This window comes from Saccopteryx leptura, chromosome 2 (assembly GCF_036850995.1).
Source record: "Saccopteryx leptura isolate mSacLep1 chromosome 2, mSacLep1_pri_phased_curated, whole genome shotgun sequence".
NCBI lineage: Eukaryota > Metazoa > Chordata > Mammalia > Chiroptera > Emballonuridae > Saccopteryx > Saccopteryx leptura.
The window spans coordinates 240,057,071-240,071,005 of record NC_089504.1 but is presented as its reverse complement, the minus strand read 5'-3'; the positions used below and the strand labels follow the sequence as shown (position 1 = coordinate 240,071,005).

General features: G+C 50.1%; 1 protein-coding gene across 5 annotated transcripts in view; it reads right to left on the bottom strand.

Moving 5' to 3' along the window:
• The window catches only part of NOS1 (nitric oxide synthase 1), a 154,823-nt gene that overhangs the window by 43,823 nt on the left and 97,065 nt on the right, over nt 1-13,935 (bottom strand). For all 5 annotated transcript variants that reach the window (XM_066370812.1, XM_066370816.1, XM_066370814.1 and 2 more), the window contains 5 exons: nt 5,721-5,849; nt 4,941-5,086; nt 4,420-4,582; nt 3,617-3,708; nt 376-517 (listed from right to left, as the gene is read on the bottom strand). In XM_066370812.1, coding sequence (XP_066226909.1) covers nt 376-517; nt 3,617-3,708; nt 4,420-4,582; nt 4,941-5,086; nt 5,721-5,849 — 672 coding nt within the window. The remainder of the gene's footprint in view (nt 1-375; nt 518-3,616; nt 3,709-4,419; nt 4,583-4,940; nt 5,087-5,720; nt 5,850-13,935) is intronic.

Here is a 13,935-nt window from a genome sequence, read left to right as displayed (position 1 = left end):
TGGCGCAGTGGATAGAGCGTCAGACTGGGATGCTGAGGACCCAGGTTCGAGACCCTGAGGTTGCCAGCTTGAGCACGGGCTCATCTGGTTTGAGCAAAGCTCACCAGCTTGGACCCAAGGTCGCTGGCTCAAGCAAGGGATTACTCGGTCTGCTGAAGGCCCACGGTCAAGGCACATATGAGAAAGTAATCAATGAACAACTAAGGAGTCACAATGAAAAACTGATGATTGATGATTGATGCTTCTCATCTCTCTTTGTTCTTGTCTATCTGTCCCTATCTATCCCTCTCTCTGACTCTCTGTCTCTGTAAAAAAAGACAGTTTGGGGGGTACGAGAGCCCAAGTGGGCATAGGCACGAACTGGGGGGCACATACCTCTGTTAACTCCACATTGGCTGGATCCCCCAGGACGGAGCCGTCGGGCTGTTTGTAGCCGGCATAGCGGATGAGCTGGGAGTTCCAGACTCGGAAATCGTGCTTGCTGTCGATCCTCTGGGGAAATATGGTGATGGCAGACCTGCGGTGGAGAGAGGGGGACACCTGGTATCAGGGAGAGAGGGGGACCCTAGAAAAAATGGCATCCGAGCCAATGACTGTGTGAGGCTCAGGGTGGATTACAACATTGCCAAGATCGCCAGGGCCCATGGAGCAGCCGAGGGAGTGACCCTGCCCTGTCCCTCTAAAGGACCTCTGGCTGGAGGAAGGGTGGAAAACGGGAGGCCCCATGCCAGCTTGCTGAAGGAAAAAGAAAGCTTCTCAAATGGGACTTTTAAGCAATCTTGACTTGGGCTGGTTTTCCAGGGAGTCCTTTTGCAGCAGGTAATCTCACGGGACAGAACATGAGACCTTACTTCCCTTTAAGAATGCACCACCATCAATTTCTAGTTCTCGTCTACCTCCCACCACAATTACCACCATCATTAACTCTCCTCCCTCCCCAGATTCCATACCAATGTCTATAGATTCAGGACGAAGAAAGATACCAACTTCCATTTGCACTCACATTTATTTACTCCGAAACTACAGATCACCACTGGCTTCGCCTACCTAGCTAGGCAACCATGAGACCGTGTATCTGTGGTTAGACTGTTTTTGTTCCCTGCTGAAGGCACCTAGCTGGAGCCCTGCTCTTTCTGTTCGGAGGAGGTCAGCGGCGTTAGAGAGGCCTTGCTGTCGGGTTAGCCCCAGACTGAGACTTGCTCCTCAGTACCATCGGAAGGACTCAAAAAAATAATGAAAAGGAGAATAACTTTTCGCGATGTGGTTCAATGTTACCTCATGCCAGGAATTCCTGCCACCTGGATCCATTGGTTCCGTCGGTGGTGAACCCCAAGCTATAGCTTGTGGCAGCATGGGAGTCACATCGTGGGTCTGACCCATCGCTCGCCGACCTTCTCCCATACACATCCTGCCCCTGGAAACCTTGCCCCCCCCCCCACACACACACACACACTGCGCCAGCGGCAATCCCTCCCCGCTGCCATGCTTCTGAATCCAAGCCCTGGCTCAAACCCACTTTCTCCATGTAGCATCCCCTGTCCCACTGCGGTCCTGAGGCCTTCTTCCTGAGTACATGCAGGTCTCCCTGTCTGCACAGGACAGGATTGCATTTAATATTGCGGCGATGGTGAGAGGCCCCGGGCCATGAGTCTAGACCGGGGGCTGAAGGTGAAAGTCACAAAGAACTAGAGGCGCTAAAAACAAAAATCTCTTAGGAAAGGCACCATATAGGGGGATCCACACAGGATGAGTCAAACCATCAGTTTTCCCTCCAGTAGTAAAACATATTGTGATCTCTTTGGTTGAGCACCAGATAAAGGGTGTTTATGTAATAGATGTGTATATGTTTAAAAAGATGTTTAGAAATAGCAGAATTCTACACAGCAGGGTGGGATGCTTACTCAGGGTGCAGGATCCAAGACCAATGGCAGAAATATAACATAGTCACACCTCTCATCTCCTGCGTCTCCTAAACCTAACCTCACTTAGCTGCACCTAACGTCAGTCAACGGCAGGGCAGGTTGAATACCCAGCTGTGTTTACATTACATCTCTCTCTTTCTTTCTTTCTCTCTCTCTCTCTCTCTCTCTCTCTCTCTCTCTCTCTCCCCCTCCCCTCTCCTTTTCTTTTGCCTGCCTTTCTTTGCTATGTTTAGCTTATTTCTAGACAGGGTATACATGCTCACACGTGGGTGTTAAAACCAGAGATGTAGTTTTAAAATGCATTAAAAAAATCAGATGCATATTTTTCTTATAGAAGAACTCACAGAGACTCCCCAAACATGGAGGTGCACCATGGTCCAGCCTGTAAGCACCCCCTTCTTCCGTAGAACCTCAACACGGCATCATTTGGAAACTACCAGAAAGACTACCAAGAGCTCCTTGAGGCTGAGACCTCAACCCAACCCTCCTTTAACGCTCAGGATATGCAGGATTTTTCCCTCAAGGGTCAGGTCTGTTCGTAAAAAGATACACAGTGCACCCTCAAACAACGCGGGGTTTAGGGGCACTGACCCCTGGGCAGTTGAAAATCCTCAGTGACTGTGTGACTCCCCCAGAACTTAACTTCTAACAGCCCACTTTGCCCGGAAGCCTTATCAAGAACACAGACTGTCGATTAACACATACATTGTGTGTTATATGTATTACATACTGCATTCTTACAATAAAGTAAGCTAGAGAAGAGAAAATGTTATTAAGAAAATCATAAGGAAGAGAAGATATGTTGACTGCATTTCTTGAGGGGAAAAAATCTGCCTATCAGTGGGCCTGTGCCGTTGAAACCCATGTTGTTCAAGGGTCAGCTGTACTAGTTCCCCACACAGGTCCTGAGCGTAGGTCCCAGGTCCTTTTCCTACTGGTCGGCTGAGCTGGAAACACTATTTCCTGCTCAAGTAAGAGACACACATGAGAAAACCCATGCCTAATGCCAACAAACCACTTTGGGGATGAGCTCATTGTAGCCCGGGGGCTTATGGGAATATCCCTGCAGCAGCCTTGAGCTGGGGCTGGTCCTCCAAAGCTGGGAACAGATGCCAGGGCAGGACAGAGTAGGCAGGATTACAAGTATCACCGCCCGTCGACGGGGCCCCAGCTGCTCCCTTCCAGCTGCTCCCTTCCAGCTGCTCCCTTCCCAGCTGCTCCCTTCCAGCTGCTCCCTTCCCAGCTGCAACTTGTCAGTGTGAGAGCCACCAAGTTGCCGAGCTGCCGCATGGCCCGCTCCTGGCAGCTTCGTTCTTCGCACGGGGCAAGAGGAGTTGGCTTGGTGGGACCTGACGGAGCGGTCGCCACAGCAGCGGGAAGACAAATTAATTGCCTTTTCAACCAAGGGGGATTCAGAGGCTGCTCCAGGCAGCAGAGCGGGATCTGGTAAAAGCAAGTCACACCTTGAACTGTGGGTTGCACAGTGATTTGGGCTGCTGGAGCTGTGCAGACCACACGAGAGTCTGTTTCTCCCAGAGGAGAAGGGACACGGTGGCAGAACAAGGATGCCAGGCCACTGCTCCCAGCTTGGCACGTCTTCCCAAGAAGGGTAAGGGGGTTTCCCGGGCAGGTGAGCCAACTTCAGACCCATAGGTCAGCGCCGGGAGGACTCCCTCCCCCATAGGTCAGCTCACCTGAGGTTCCCTTTGTTGGTGGCATACTTGATGTGGTTGCAAATGTAGTTGAACATCCCATGGGCTGTGGTGCAGTCACGGGCATCGAACACCTGGAAGAGGAATGTCATGGGATTGATGGGTGTCCTCCTCCCCTCCTTGACTGCCCCAGAGCAGCCTCCCCACTGGAGGAGAGCCTGGAGCGCCCTCGAGCTGCTGCCCCAGAGGAGGAGTGAGCACCTCACCATTCCATCAAACCAGGAAAAAATCTCCTACAAGTAGGCGCGGAGTATAAATAATGTGGGAAAGAAATACAGTAGTGAGGAAAGGAGAAACTTTCAGTGGGCTAGTTATATTTCCTGTTAGATTATTAGGGATTAAAAAAACAAAACAAAACTCAAACAGGAAATCCTGAGCTTAATAGCTAATCTATTTCTAACTTGAAACTATTTCCCAGAGAAAAAATTCATACCAGGGGACACAGAATCTGGTGTTCCCAGTGAGTAGACAGAAAATATAAATAAACAAAGAGTAGGTGTAAGACAAAAGGGAATGGTGGGGTCTGCAGTAAACTGGAGTGTATAAGCCTTAACAAGAGATTTGCAAATTCATTTAAAAATAAACACTGTTGGTGAAATGAGATATGACTATAAGCCAGATTTGGTCATTATCTGAGAATCTGAGACCCCGTGATGACCAGCAGGTAATCCAGCTGTGGCCTCCAGATGTCCTTGGTAGGAGCTGGACCATTTTAAAGCTCATCTCTCCACCCACCACCCCCTCCACCAAAGGACCCAACCAGACATCTGAGTCTCGCCACCTACCTGCAGCTTGGACCACTGGATCCTGCCGACGCAGCGGGAGGCATTCCTCCAGGCATGCTTGGCCCCGTAGATGAGCTCTGTGTCTTTGAGCTGGTAGGTGCTGGTGGTTTCGATCTCTTTGTTCACCTCTTCCAGCCTCTCCATGTGAGCTTTGGAGCCAAATCTGAGTGAGGAGGGGAGGGAGGGGGGGAGCATCACCTTTCCTCCAAAATTAGAGGTTGGAGCTATTAAAGAAGGCCAGAAGCCACAGAAGGTCCAAGTTGATTTCTGGACACAATAGCCAAGTATAAAGTAGAGACTGCAAACTAAAATGACCGTGAAGGTCCAGCCCTGGTCAAACTAAACTGGCTGGGTGGGGACTGCGGCAAACAGGTGAGCCCACACCTAATCTGAAGGAGACAGTTACAGCTGTCCTGACGCTCAGAGGTCCTAGTTCAACTGTCTGTAAAGTTGTAGCTGAAGTCTGTGTCTCCAGTGCCCAGTAACTTACCCCGGGCTCCCCAGTGTCAACGTAAACTTGCCTTTTGATCGACGAGTAGTACTGATCAATAAACTCTTTGGCGAGAGGGAAGAGCTGCTCTCCCGTGTGGACGTCCTCGGGCCTCCGTATCTGCTGAGAAGCGTGCATGATGGAGCCCATGCAGATGCGCTCACTGCACCCCGTTTCCTGGACGGGAAAGAGAGATATGGGCTACCACTTGGTTTTGCCCAAGTGTGGCGGGCATTGGGCTGCAGACCCAGAATGAAAATTCATGGTGGAGTCTATCTGGCCCTGACTTCCCAAGGGGGATTTCTCAAGGACCAGCTTCAAATCATTGTTGGATGTGGTCTTCAGCCAAGGTCAAGAATGATAAGAGGCATTTTAAAGTTCTGACAATGTTTGCTCTACTCACCTGGGGGAAGAGGGGCCTTGTGATGGACATTTCCATGGTACTGAATCCCAAGGAGCTAGTAGAGTGGCTACAGTGACTCATTTGAATACATTTATGGTCAATAGATTGCAAAAAATAGTCCCCATTGTTCCCCTCCCTATATTCACATCCTTTGCAATGTGACTTTAGAGAAACTCCCCATCAAGAGGTGGAGCCTCTCCCATCATCTAGTGGCCTATAATCTACTAGATGTCAGAAGTCCCCAGCCCCTGAAGTTGTGACACGCAAAAATGTCTTCAGATATTGCCAGCTATCCCCTGAGTGGGTACACAGAACGGTCCCCAGCACAATGAGTTATCCGGTCCCTAGTGTGGATTGGACAGTGCTGCGATGGATAAAGCCTAGTCTACACCCTCCTGAGATACTCACCAACGTACTCTTAAGGTGGAGGGTGTCGGTGAGAACCACCTCGGTCTCCCAGTTCTTGACCTTGACGAAGCGGGGGCACTTGGAAGGGCTGCCGTTCTTTGTGGGGGACTGTTTTCCCGAGGCAGGGGGCTGAGGAGAGAATGAAGATGGGACGTCAGGCAGGGTCTTGAGTGCGCTGGACACTTGTGTCCCCTGGGATGAGAGAGGCACTGCTCTTCCTAGTATCTCCTCTGAGTTATCAACTGTATGTACAGTCGGACTACCCTTGGTTGACTCGTGAAAAGGTGGCTGGGAACCTGGTCCCTCCACCTATGCAGATGGAAGAGCCTTTTGGGTTCTGTTCTGGGGAGTGGAGTCAGGAACTGCCTGGTCGTGGTCTAGCACAGAGTTTGGCAGACAGCAGGAACCCGATGAATGTTTGTTGAGTGAATACATGACTGAAAGGACACCATCAGTCTATCTTAAGGATAAAGCCCTCAGGGCTGAGGAATCAAACCTGAGGCTGGGTGTAGTTACTTCTCTGGACCTTCCTGCTACAGCCCAAACTCACCATTTCCAGCAAGTACTGGGAAAACAGAAGGTTCAAATTAGAAAGGTTTCAAGAATAGAACATTTCCTCCTAATTTCAGGGTTCTGCCTTTCAGAAAAGCCAAGCTCTCCCTGTCTCAGGGCTTTTGCACTTCCTGTTTCCTCTGTCTTAAATATCTTTAGTTCTCTATTTGTCTTCACCACTGTAATAAAATTGCCCCGTAGGTGAGAGGGGGATAAATCCTAGACTGACCAATGTTGGCTCCTCCAGACTCATGGATAAGGATTACTTTCTATCTCGGGCATTTTTCAGTAGTTGTCTACCTGCTTGGGCAGAGGTGTGCCCAGGCATCAGACAAGTATCACTCTGCAACTGGGAGGGAGAGGGAGCAGTACCCCCCGATGTGACAGTTGAGCAAGGGAGGGGAGACGAAGAGTAGAGCAACGCCATGACCTTGAGGCAGGGCATTCACACTTTCAACTGCCCTTTATGGGGCCCCTTTGATGTTGCAGGTGCTGTTAGGCACTGGGGACACTCTGGTAAACAAGTCAGACCTTGATCTTCTGGAGCACTTTTGTGGGAGAAACAGAGATCGCATATACATGAACACATGGACAATATAATTGTGGGTTGTGCCAAGAATATAAAACAGAGGGAGGTGATAGTGACTACATGGAGGGGAGAGAGGTAAGTGCAAAGGTCCTGAGGAAGGGATGAACTGCTTAAGTTCAAAGGACCAGCAAAGAGGCCAATGTGGCTGGGGTGTAAGTCATGGCAAATATGAGGAGGTGAAGTCAGAAAGGGGCAGGGTCCACTTTACATCAGCTTAGAGGCCTGAGGTGGGTGAGGGAGCTGAAAGGGACTACGTCCAGGACTGAGATTGCAGAGAACTCTGAAAGACCACTACTGAAAACTAGCATTCAATGAGCACTTCATACGTGCCAAGCAGCAACCTTATCGTCCCCGCTTCACAGATGAGAAAATTGAGGCACAGAAAGGTTAACTAAGTCGTCCAAGATCACAGAGCTAGTAAGCTAGAGCCAGGAGTCAAATCCCCTTAACTCCTTAACAATCCCACCACTTGGCCATTATGCACCATTCATTCATTCATCCATTCATCCATTCAACACGTTTACTGAATATGTCCTATGTTCCAGGCAAGGCAGCAAGGGCCAAGGCTATAGTGACAAACTAGACAGATATGATCTCTGCTCTCATGGAGTTCACTGTCCAATCAGGGGAGAAAGAGAAGAATCAAAACTGAATGAGCCACTATAATTGAGAGCAATGGGTACAATAACATGAGACATTGGCACTATGCAGGGGACTGTGGAAGCACACAGAAGAGGCATCTGACCCAGAGCACTTGACTTCTAAGTCAAGACCAGAAGGAGAAGTAGTTATTAAACAAACAAAGAAGGGAGAGCAGCAGGGTCTTTTAGGCATAGAGAACAGCTTGTACAAAGGTCCTGAGGTGAGAGGCCCATCGTAGCCACCTGTCTGACAAATGGCTAGCTCTGTGCTAAGGCATCATTCTGCCATGTTGGAGTTTGGGATATAGAAGGCAGGTGAACCAGCATACTATTATTAAAGATAGCTCCAGAACAGTGCAAGCAATGGTAACAGAGAAAAAATGGAAGGTGCTATGACTCATGGTCGCCCACTCCTTCCTGGCCTGGCCTGATCCAGTTATCCCAAGAGGTTCCACCCCAGTGGGCACCACCATTCATCCACCTGTGCAAGCCAGAGGTGGGAGCGATCCTGAATGTCATCCTCCTTATCTCCGGTTCCTACTCCATCCCCCACTCCCATCCATGGTAACTTTCTAAGTAGCTCTGGGATCCATCCTACATTCACTCCTCTGTTCCAGCCACTATCATCTCTTACCTGCATGATGTCATCACCTCCTAAATGCTAGCCATTACTTATTACCATTGGTGTTATTATTCTGCTAACACTAGCACAGTGTCTAGCATTGTTACTATTACTATTGCTATAAGTATTATCACTACATCACGGCCAGACTGGCAGAAGGAGGAGAGGGGTCTGGATGAGTCCTTCCCTGGGTTCTCCTTTGGCACTTCCTGTCCTATCAAACTTCAGTTAGTTTGGTTGTGTTCCCAGGTGAAGCTATATACAAACAGTGCCCCTTCCTTTGAAGGCCTGGAAAAACGTTCTAAACAAATCTTTAGGATTCTGTCTGCACTGCTGTCTCTTCCAGCAGATAAGAAGGTGATGGAAGGCAGGCCTTTGTCATGACAAATTCCTCTGATGGTGCCGACAACCTGCACACGTGAGCAAATAGTCTTACCTTGCCCGTGCAGGAGGTACTGGCCAGACCTCCTCCCTAACTACCAAGCGTCACTCAGACAGTTTAGAAACTGTCTGGGCCATCCACATTAACGCCCCTAGAGGCTAAGGGACAGCTGGACTCGCAAGAGGGGATAACAAGCCCTGGCCGGTTGGCTCAGTGGTAGAGCGTCGGCCTGGCGTGCGGAAGTCCTGGGTTCGATTTCCGGCCAGGGCACACAGGAGAGGCGCCCATCTGCTTCTCCACCCCTCCCCCTCTCCTTCCTCTCTGTCTCTCTCTTCCCCTCCCGCAGCTGAGGCTCCACTGGAGCAAAGATGGCCCGGGCGCTGGGGATGGCTCTGTGGCCTCTGCCTCAGGCGCTAGAGTGGCTCTGGTCGCAACATAGCGACACCCAGGATGGGCAGAGCATCGCCCCCTGGTGGGCAGAGCGTCGCCCCTGGTGGGCATGCCGGGTGGATCCCGGTCGGGCGCATGCGGGAGTCTGTCTGACTGTCTCTCCCCGTTTCCAGCTTCAGAAAATTAAAAAAAAAAAAAAAAAAAAAAGAGGGGATAACAAGTGGTCCTGGCGTGGGGGTGGGTCCCAGGACTGGGGGTTGGGGGGTGGGAGGGTAGACACGTGGGGAGCACAGTCAGGTCGGAGGAAGAGATGTGGGGTGTGGCTGGTGGGCGGGCAGCCGGCAGCCTTCATTGGCAGGGAGCAGAGCTAACAAGCCTAATAAAAGAGGCCATCTGTTGAGGTTCCAGATGTGTGAGGGGTGGTCATTATGAGCCGCGTAATTGGGGGGCCGAGCGCCAGGCATGCCACTCTCCAGCCCGGGCTGTGCCGCACTGCACCCTCGAAACCCAGCATTAGGAGGCCTGTGGCAGGGCTGTTGTTGTACTTGGGGCTTTGATGTTTTAATTAGCCAGCAATAATATTAGATGACTCAAGAGGGGACAAATGGGAGATTAATATAGCAGTCAGGGGCCCTGCATGGGGGATGCAAATGACTTTTCTAAGTGGTGACAGAAGTGCTCAGGTTAGAAATGCAGATCAGTGGCACCTGTGAGTCATAACGCTGGGGACAGGGACAAGTAGGGTCTGGGCTACGGCTTTATGCGCCCCTTTTTGGATCTACGTCTGGGATGGGCAATGGAAGCTTTTCAGGTGGCAGGAGACTGATTTGGTCAAGTGGATTCTGTGGGAGGGCCGCCTGCTTGTAGATTTGGAAAGAAGGCTCTGAGTTTGTGGGCATTTGTAAAGCCTGTGACAACACCTCTTTGCAGAGGCCCCGAGGAAATGAAAGGAAATGGCCTTTGCAGCCCCAGAGGGACAGCCGGGCTCCCTCCAGTCCACGTCAGCCTGGGGCTCTGGAGTAACCGCTTGGAGGGTTTCTGATACATTGATGTCTTCTCCTTCCCTCCCTCCTTTCTCTCCTTCAGCAAACACACGGAGCACCTACTTGTGCCGGGGACTTGTGTTCTAGGCCCTACAGGGGCTCTACTCTCAACCCACAACTGGGATTCAGCAGCTTATGGCTGCATGTACTAAAGCAGGGGTCTGCAAAACCTGGCCTATGGGCCCGATCTGGTCTGCACCCCATTCTGGTACAGTCTACAAGCAAAGAATGCTTTTTCCATTTGTAGCTTAAGTAAAAAAAAAAAAAAAAAAAAATCAAAAGAAGAATAATGTATCATGATACATGCAAGTTACATGAAGTTCCAATTTCAGTGCCCGCGAATAAAGTTTTATTAGCACACAGCTATGCTCACCTGTTTCTGTATTATCTACAGCAGCTTTTGCAATACAGTGATGGAGCAAGTAGTTGGGATGAATACCAAGGACTGTACGGCCCACAAGAACAAAACCATTGCTTATCTTGTTCTTTACAGCAAGCTTGCAGAGTCTGGGGCTAAAGCACCATATGCCACTGTTGAACTCTCAGAGAGTCTATGTGCCTCCACCTGCGTAAATGTCACTACACTAGATCTGTCCTGATCGTCTGTTAAAACAATGCCTCCCCTCTGTGCTCCCTCACACCCTATGTTTCATTTTCCTCCATAGCGCTTATCACTGCTTGCAATGAGTGTGAGTGCTATGTGTTTGCATGTGCAGGTAAACATTTCTACCTTCCAGATTTACATATGTATCTACAGATATTGTTTTCTGCCTTTCCACTGTTTGCTCCATTCTATCTGCAGTGCCGAGACCAGTGCCCAACATGTAGTTCATGTTCAAAAAATATCTGAGCTCTGCTGTGGGCTGAACTGTGTCCCTCCCAAATTCATACATCGAGATCATAACCCCCAAAGTGACTATATTTGGAGATGGGGTAGAGGTCTTTAGGAGGTCATTAAGGTTAAATGAAGTCATAAGGGTGGGATCCTAATCTGATAGGACTGATGCCCTTAAAAGAAGGTGAAGAGACACCTCTTTCTCCTTCTCTCTCTCCACGCACACACAGAAGAAAGGCTACGTAAGGACACAGCAAAGGTGGTCGTCTGCAAGCCAGGAAGACGGCCCTCACCAAATGTGACCATGCTAGCCCCCTGACCATGGATGTCCAACCTCCAGAACTGTGATCAAGAACTCCCCATTGTTTAAGCTGCCCTGTCTGAGGTATCTTGTTATGGCAGCTCGTGCTGACTAATAGAAGCTCTAAATGCATTTCAAAACTGTGGGGTCTCCCTTGCATGCTACTCCAGAGACTTAGGTCTTGATTTAGTAGAGAATGGAGAACCCCTAAAGCTGCCTGACTGAGGGAGAGACCTCATCGAAGCTGAGGTTTGAAAATGATGTGACTATAAGGACTGCAGGACAGAAAGGGAGGAGGTGGAGGCCAGGGTGCCGGCTGAGAGCCCCAAGGTGTGGGAGGATGGGTGGGGAAAAGGACAGAGGCAGCACTGACCTGGAAGCTTCCAGGCTGAGCGAGTGGGAGCATGGCGAGCCCTGTGGCAGAGCTGGGTGTGAGGAGGAGGAGTGGCAAGCAGGTGGAGGGAGGGAGGCATTTAAGGTGGGAAGACAGACCCCAGACATCAGAATCTGGAAGATCTAGAAACAAACGCCAAGGACCCTGCCCTCCCCCAGGTCTGGGCTGTCACTGTGGCATCAGGAGCCTCACTGTGACACGGGGACAAGAGCTTGGCGTCAGGGAGGGAGGCACCTGTGAGACAGAACATTTTAAGAACTGTCACAGTGCGAACTGTGTCCCTCCCAAATTCATATGTTGATGCCCTAACCTCTAAGGACCTCAGAATAGGACCTTATTTGGAGTTGTTGATGAAGGGATTATGTTAAAATGAGGTCATCAAGGTGGCTCTAATCCAATCTGATTGATGTCTCAGAAAAAGTGGAGAATGTCACCTGAACAAGAAGACGAAGACGTCAGCGACAAGCCCAGGAGGGGGCCTGGAGCAGACCCTTTCCCCAGAAGGAACTAACCCTGCCAGGATTTGAGATCTCTGGCCTTCAAAACTGGGAGGCAATCAATTTCTGTTGTTTAAGCCCCCCAATGTGTGGTGCTTTGTGATGACAGCCCCGGGAAATGAATGCAGGACACCTACAGCCCACACCTGTACAAAACAAGGAGCTTCTCCACTGTTGCTGTCAGCGATGGCGTCTCCATTGTCAACCTGCAGCGACCTGCCCCGCTTGGCTTCTGCTCAAACGAGGGCAGCACACTGGGGTTGAGCCGGGCAGCAAGCCATCCACACCGGGGGCCAGGCACCGCATGCCGTGCCCTTAGCACAGCTCCAAGCTGCGGGCCCCGCCTCCTCAGGGCGACCAGTGTAACCCAGTTACCAGTGGCTGTGGCAGCTCAGAGTGTGGGACCGCAGGCCTGCAAACCAGAAGGTACGCACCCATCCGTGCAATTAAAAAATTACTACTTAAAAATGTAACCGACTGTGTTTAACGCCTCCAAGTATAATTTCTTTGTAGTGTGTTCAAAGCCTGATTTCCAAAGTGAGTCATTCTTTATAATAACTCCACGGAAGCTTGAAACCACTTATTCTTCCTATCTCTCTCTCCTCGCCCCCTCTAAACCCCCTCCCTGATTCTATAGTGGGGGGAACTGTGGAGGGGGGACTTGGGAGTCAGACCCACTAGAGTTTGGGCCCACAGACGAGGGCCTCTGGAGATAAGGAACCTTTAAGTTAGATTGTTGATGCTTTCTCCAAATGGGTTTATGTTTGTCATTGCAATATTACAAGATAACCAGATATTATTAGACAACTTTAAACACGATCCCATTACCAGACCAGAATGTATATGTGTACTATAAACTAATTTTAAAATAAATCCTATAACTATCTTGTGGCCCACTCCTGTTATATTGCACAGGACTGGGTATGTGCTTATAAAAAGCACTACATTGCTAAATGTAACTAGTTAAAAATGCACAAGCTTTGTGATTATGTTTTGGCCTTTTTCCCTTTTAAAATATCCTGGAACAGTCCTGGCTGGTTGGCTCAGCGGTAGAGCGTCGGCCCACCATGTGGAAGTCCCAGGTTCGATTCCCGGCCAGGGCACACAGGAGAAGCACCCATCTGCTTCTCCATCCTTCCCTCTCTCCTTCTTCTCTATCTCTCTCCCTCCTGCAGCCAAGGCTCCACTGGAGCAAAAGTTGGCCTGTGCACTGAGGATGGGTCCATAGCCTCCATCTCAGGTGCTAGAATGGCTCCAGCAGCAATGGAGCAATGCCCCAGATGGGCAGAGCATCACCCCCTGGTGGACATGCCAGGTGGATCCTGGTCGGGTGCAGGCGGGAGTCTGTCTGATTGCCTCCCTGCTTCTCACTTCAGAAAAAAAAAATAAAATCCTGGGACTCTCAGAAAATGGAAGTGGGGGGGGTCTTCTCTATTGATCTCTGCCACTCTCTGTTTGGGTGTTGGCCACTGATACTAATCTGCAAAGAGAGGAAGCAAAAATGACTTTGACCCAACTTGGCCTATCTGGGTAAAAAACTTGAGTATGATTTGAGGCCATGAATGAACATACAGAGTGGTGACACTGATTCCCGAGCCAGAATATCATTGTCCTGCTCAGACCACAGTCGAGACAGCTTGCATTGAATATACTCACTATTAAAATAAACAGTCAGCAAAATAAGTGGAAATTCCAGCAGGGCTGAACCCAAACAGCCAACCATTCAGGCCCCCACTTCCTGGCTCCATCCTGGCTCTGGCCGCCTAGGGAAGGTGGGTCTCACGGCTAAGTGACCTGCACAAGCCCCGGGGTCACCGAGCAGGTGATGACTTGGGTGAAGAGAAGCAAAATGTCAGCAAGATTTGAATTCTGCTCTCCCCTCCCCCGTCAGGGTCCAAGGGAGTCTCTGTTCAATGTGAATCCCTGGAAAGCATTTGTTGAGGGCACTTGGGAACATGAGGTAACCTGA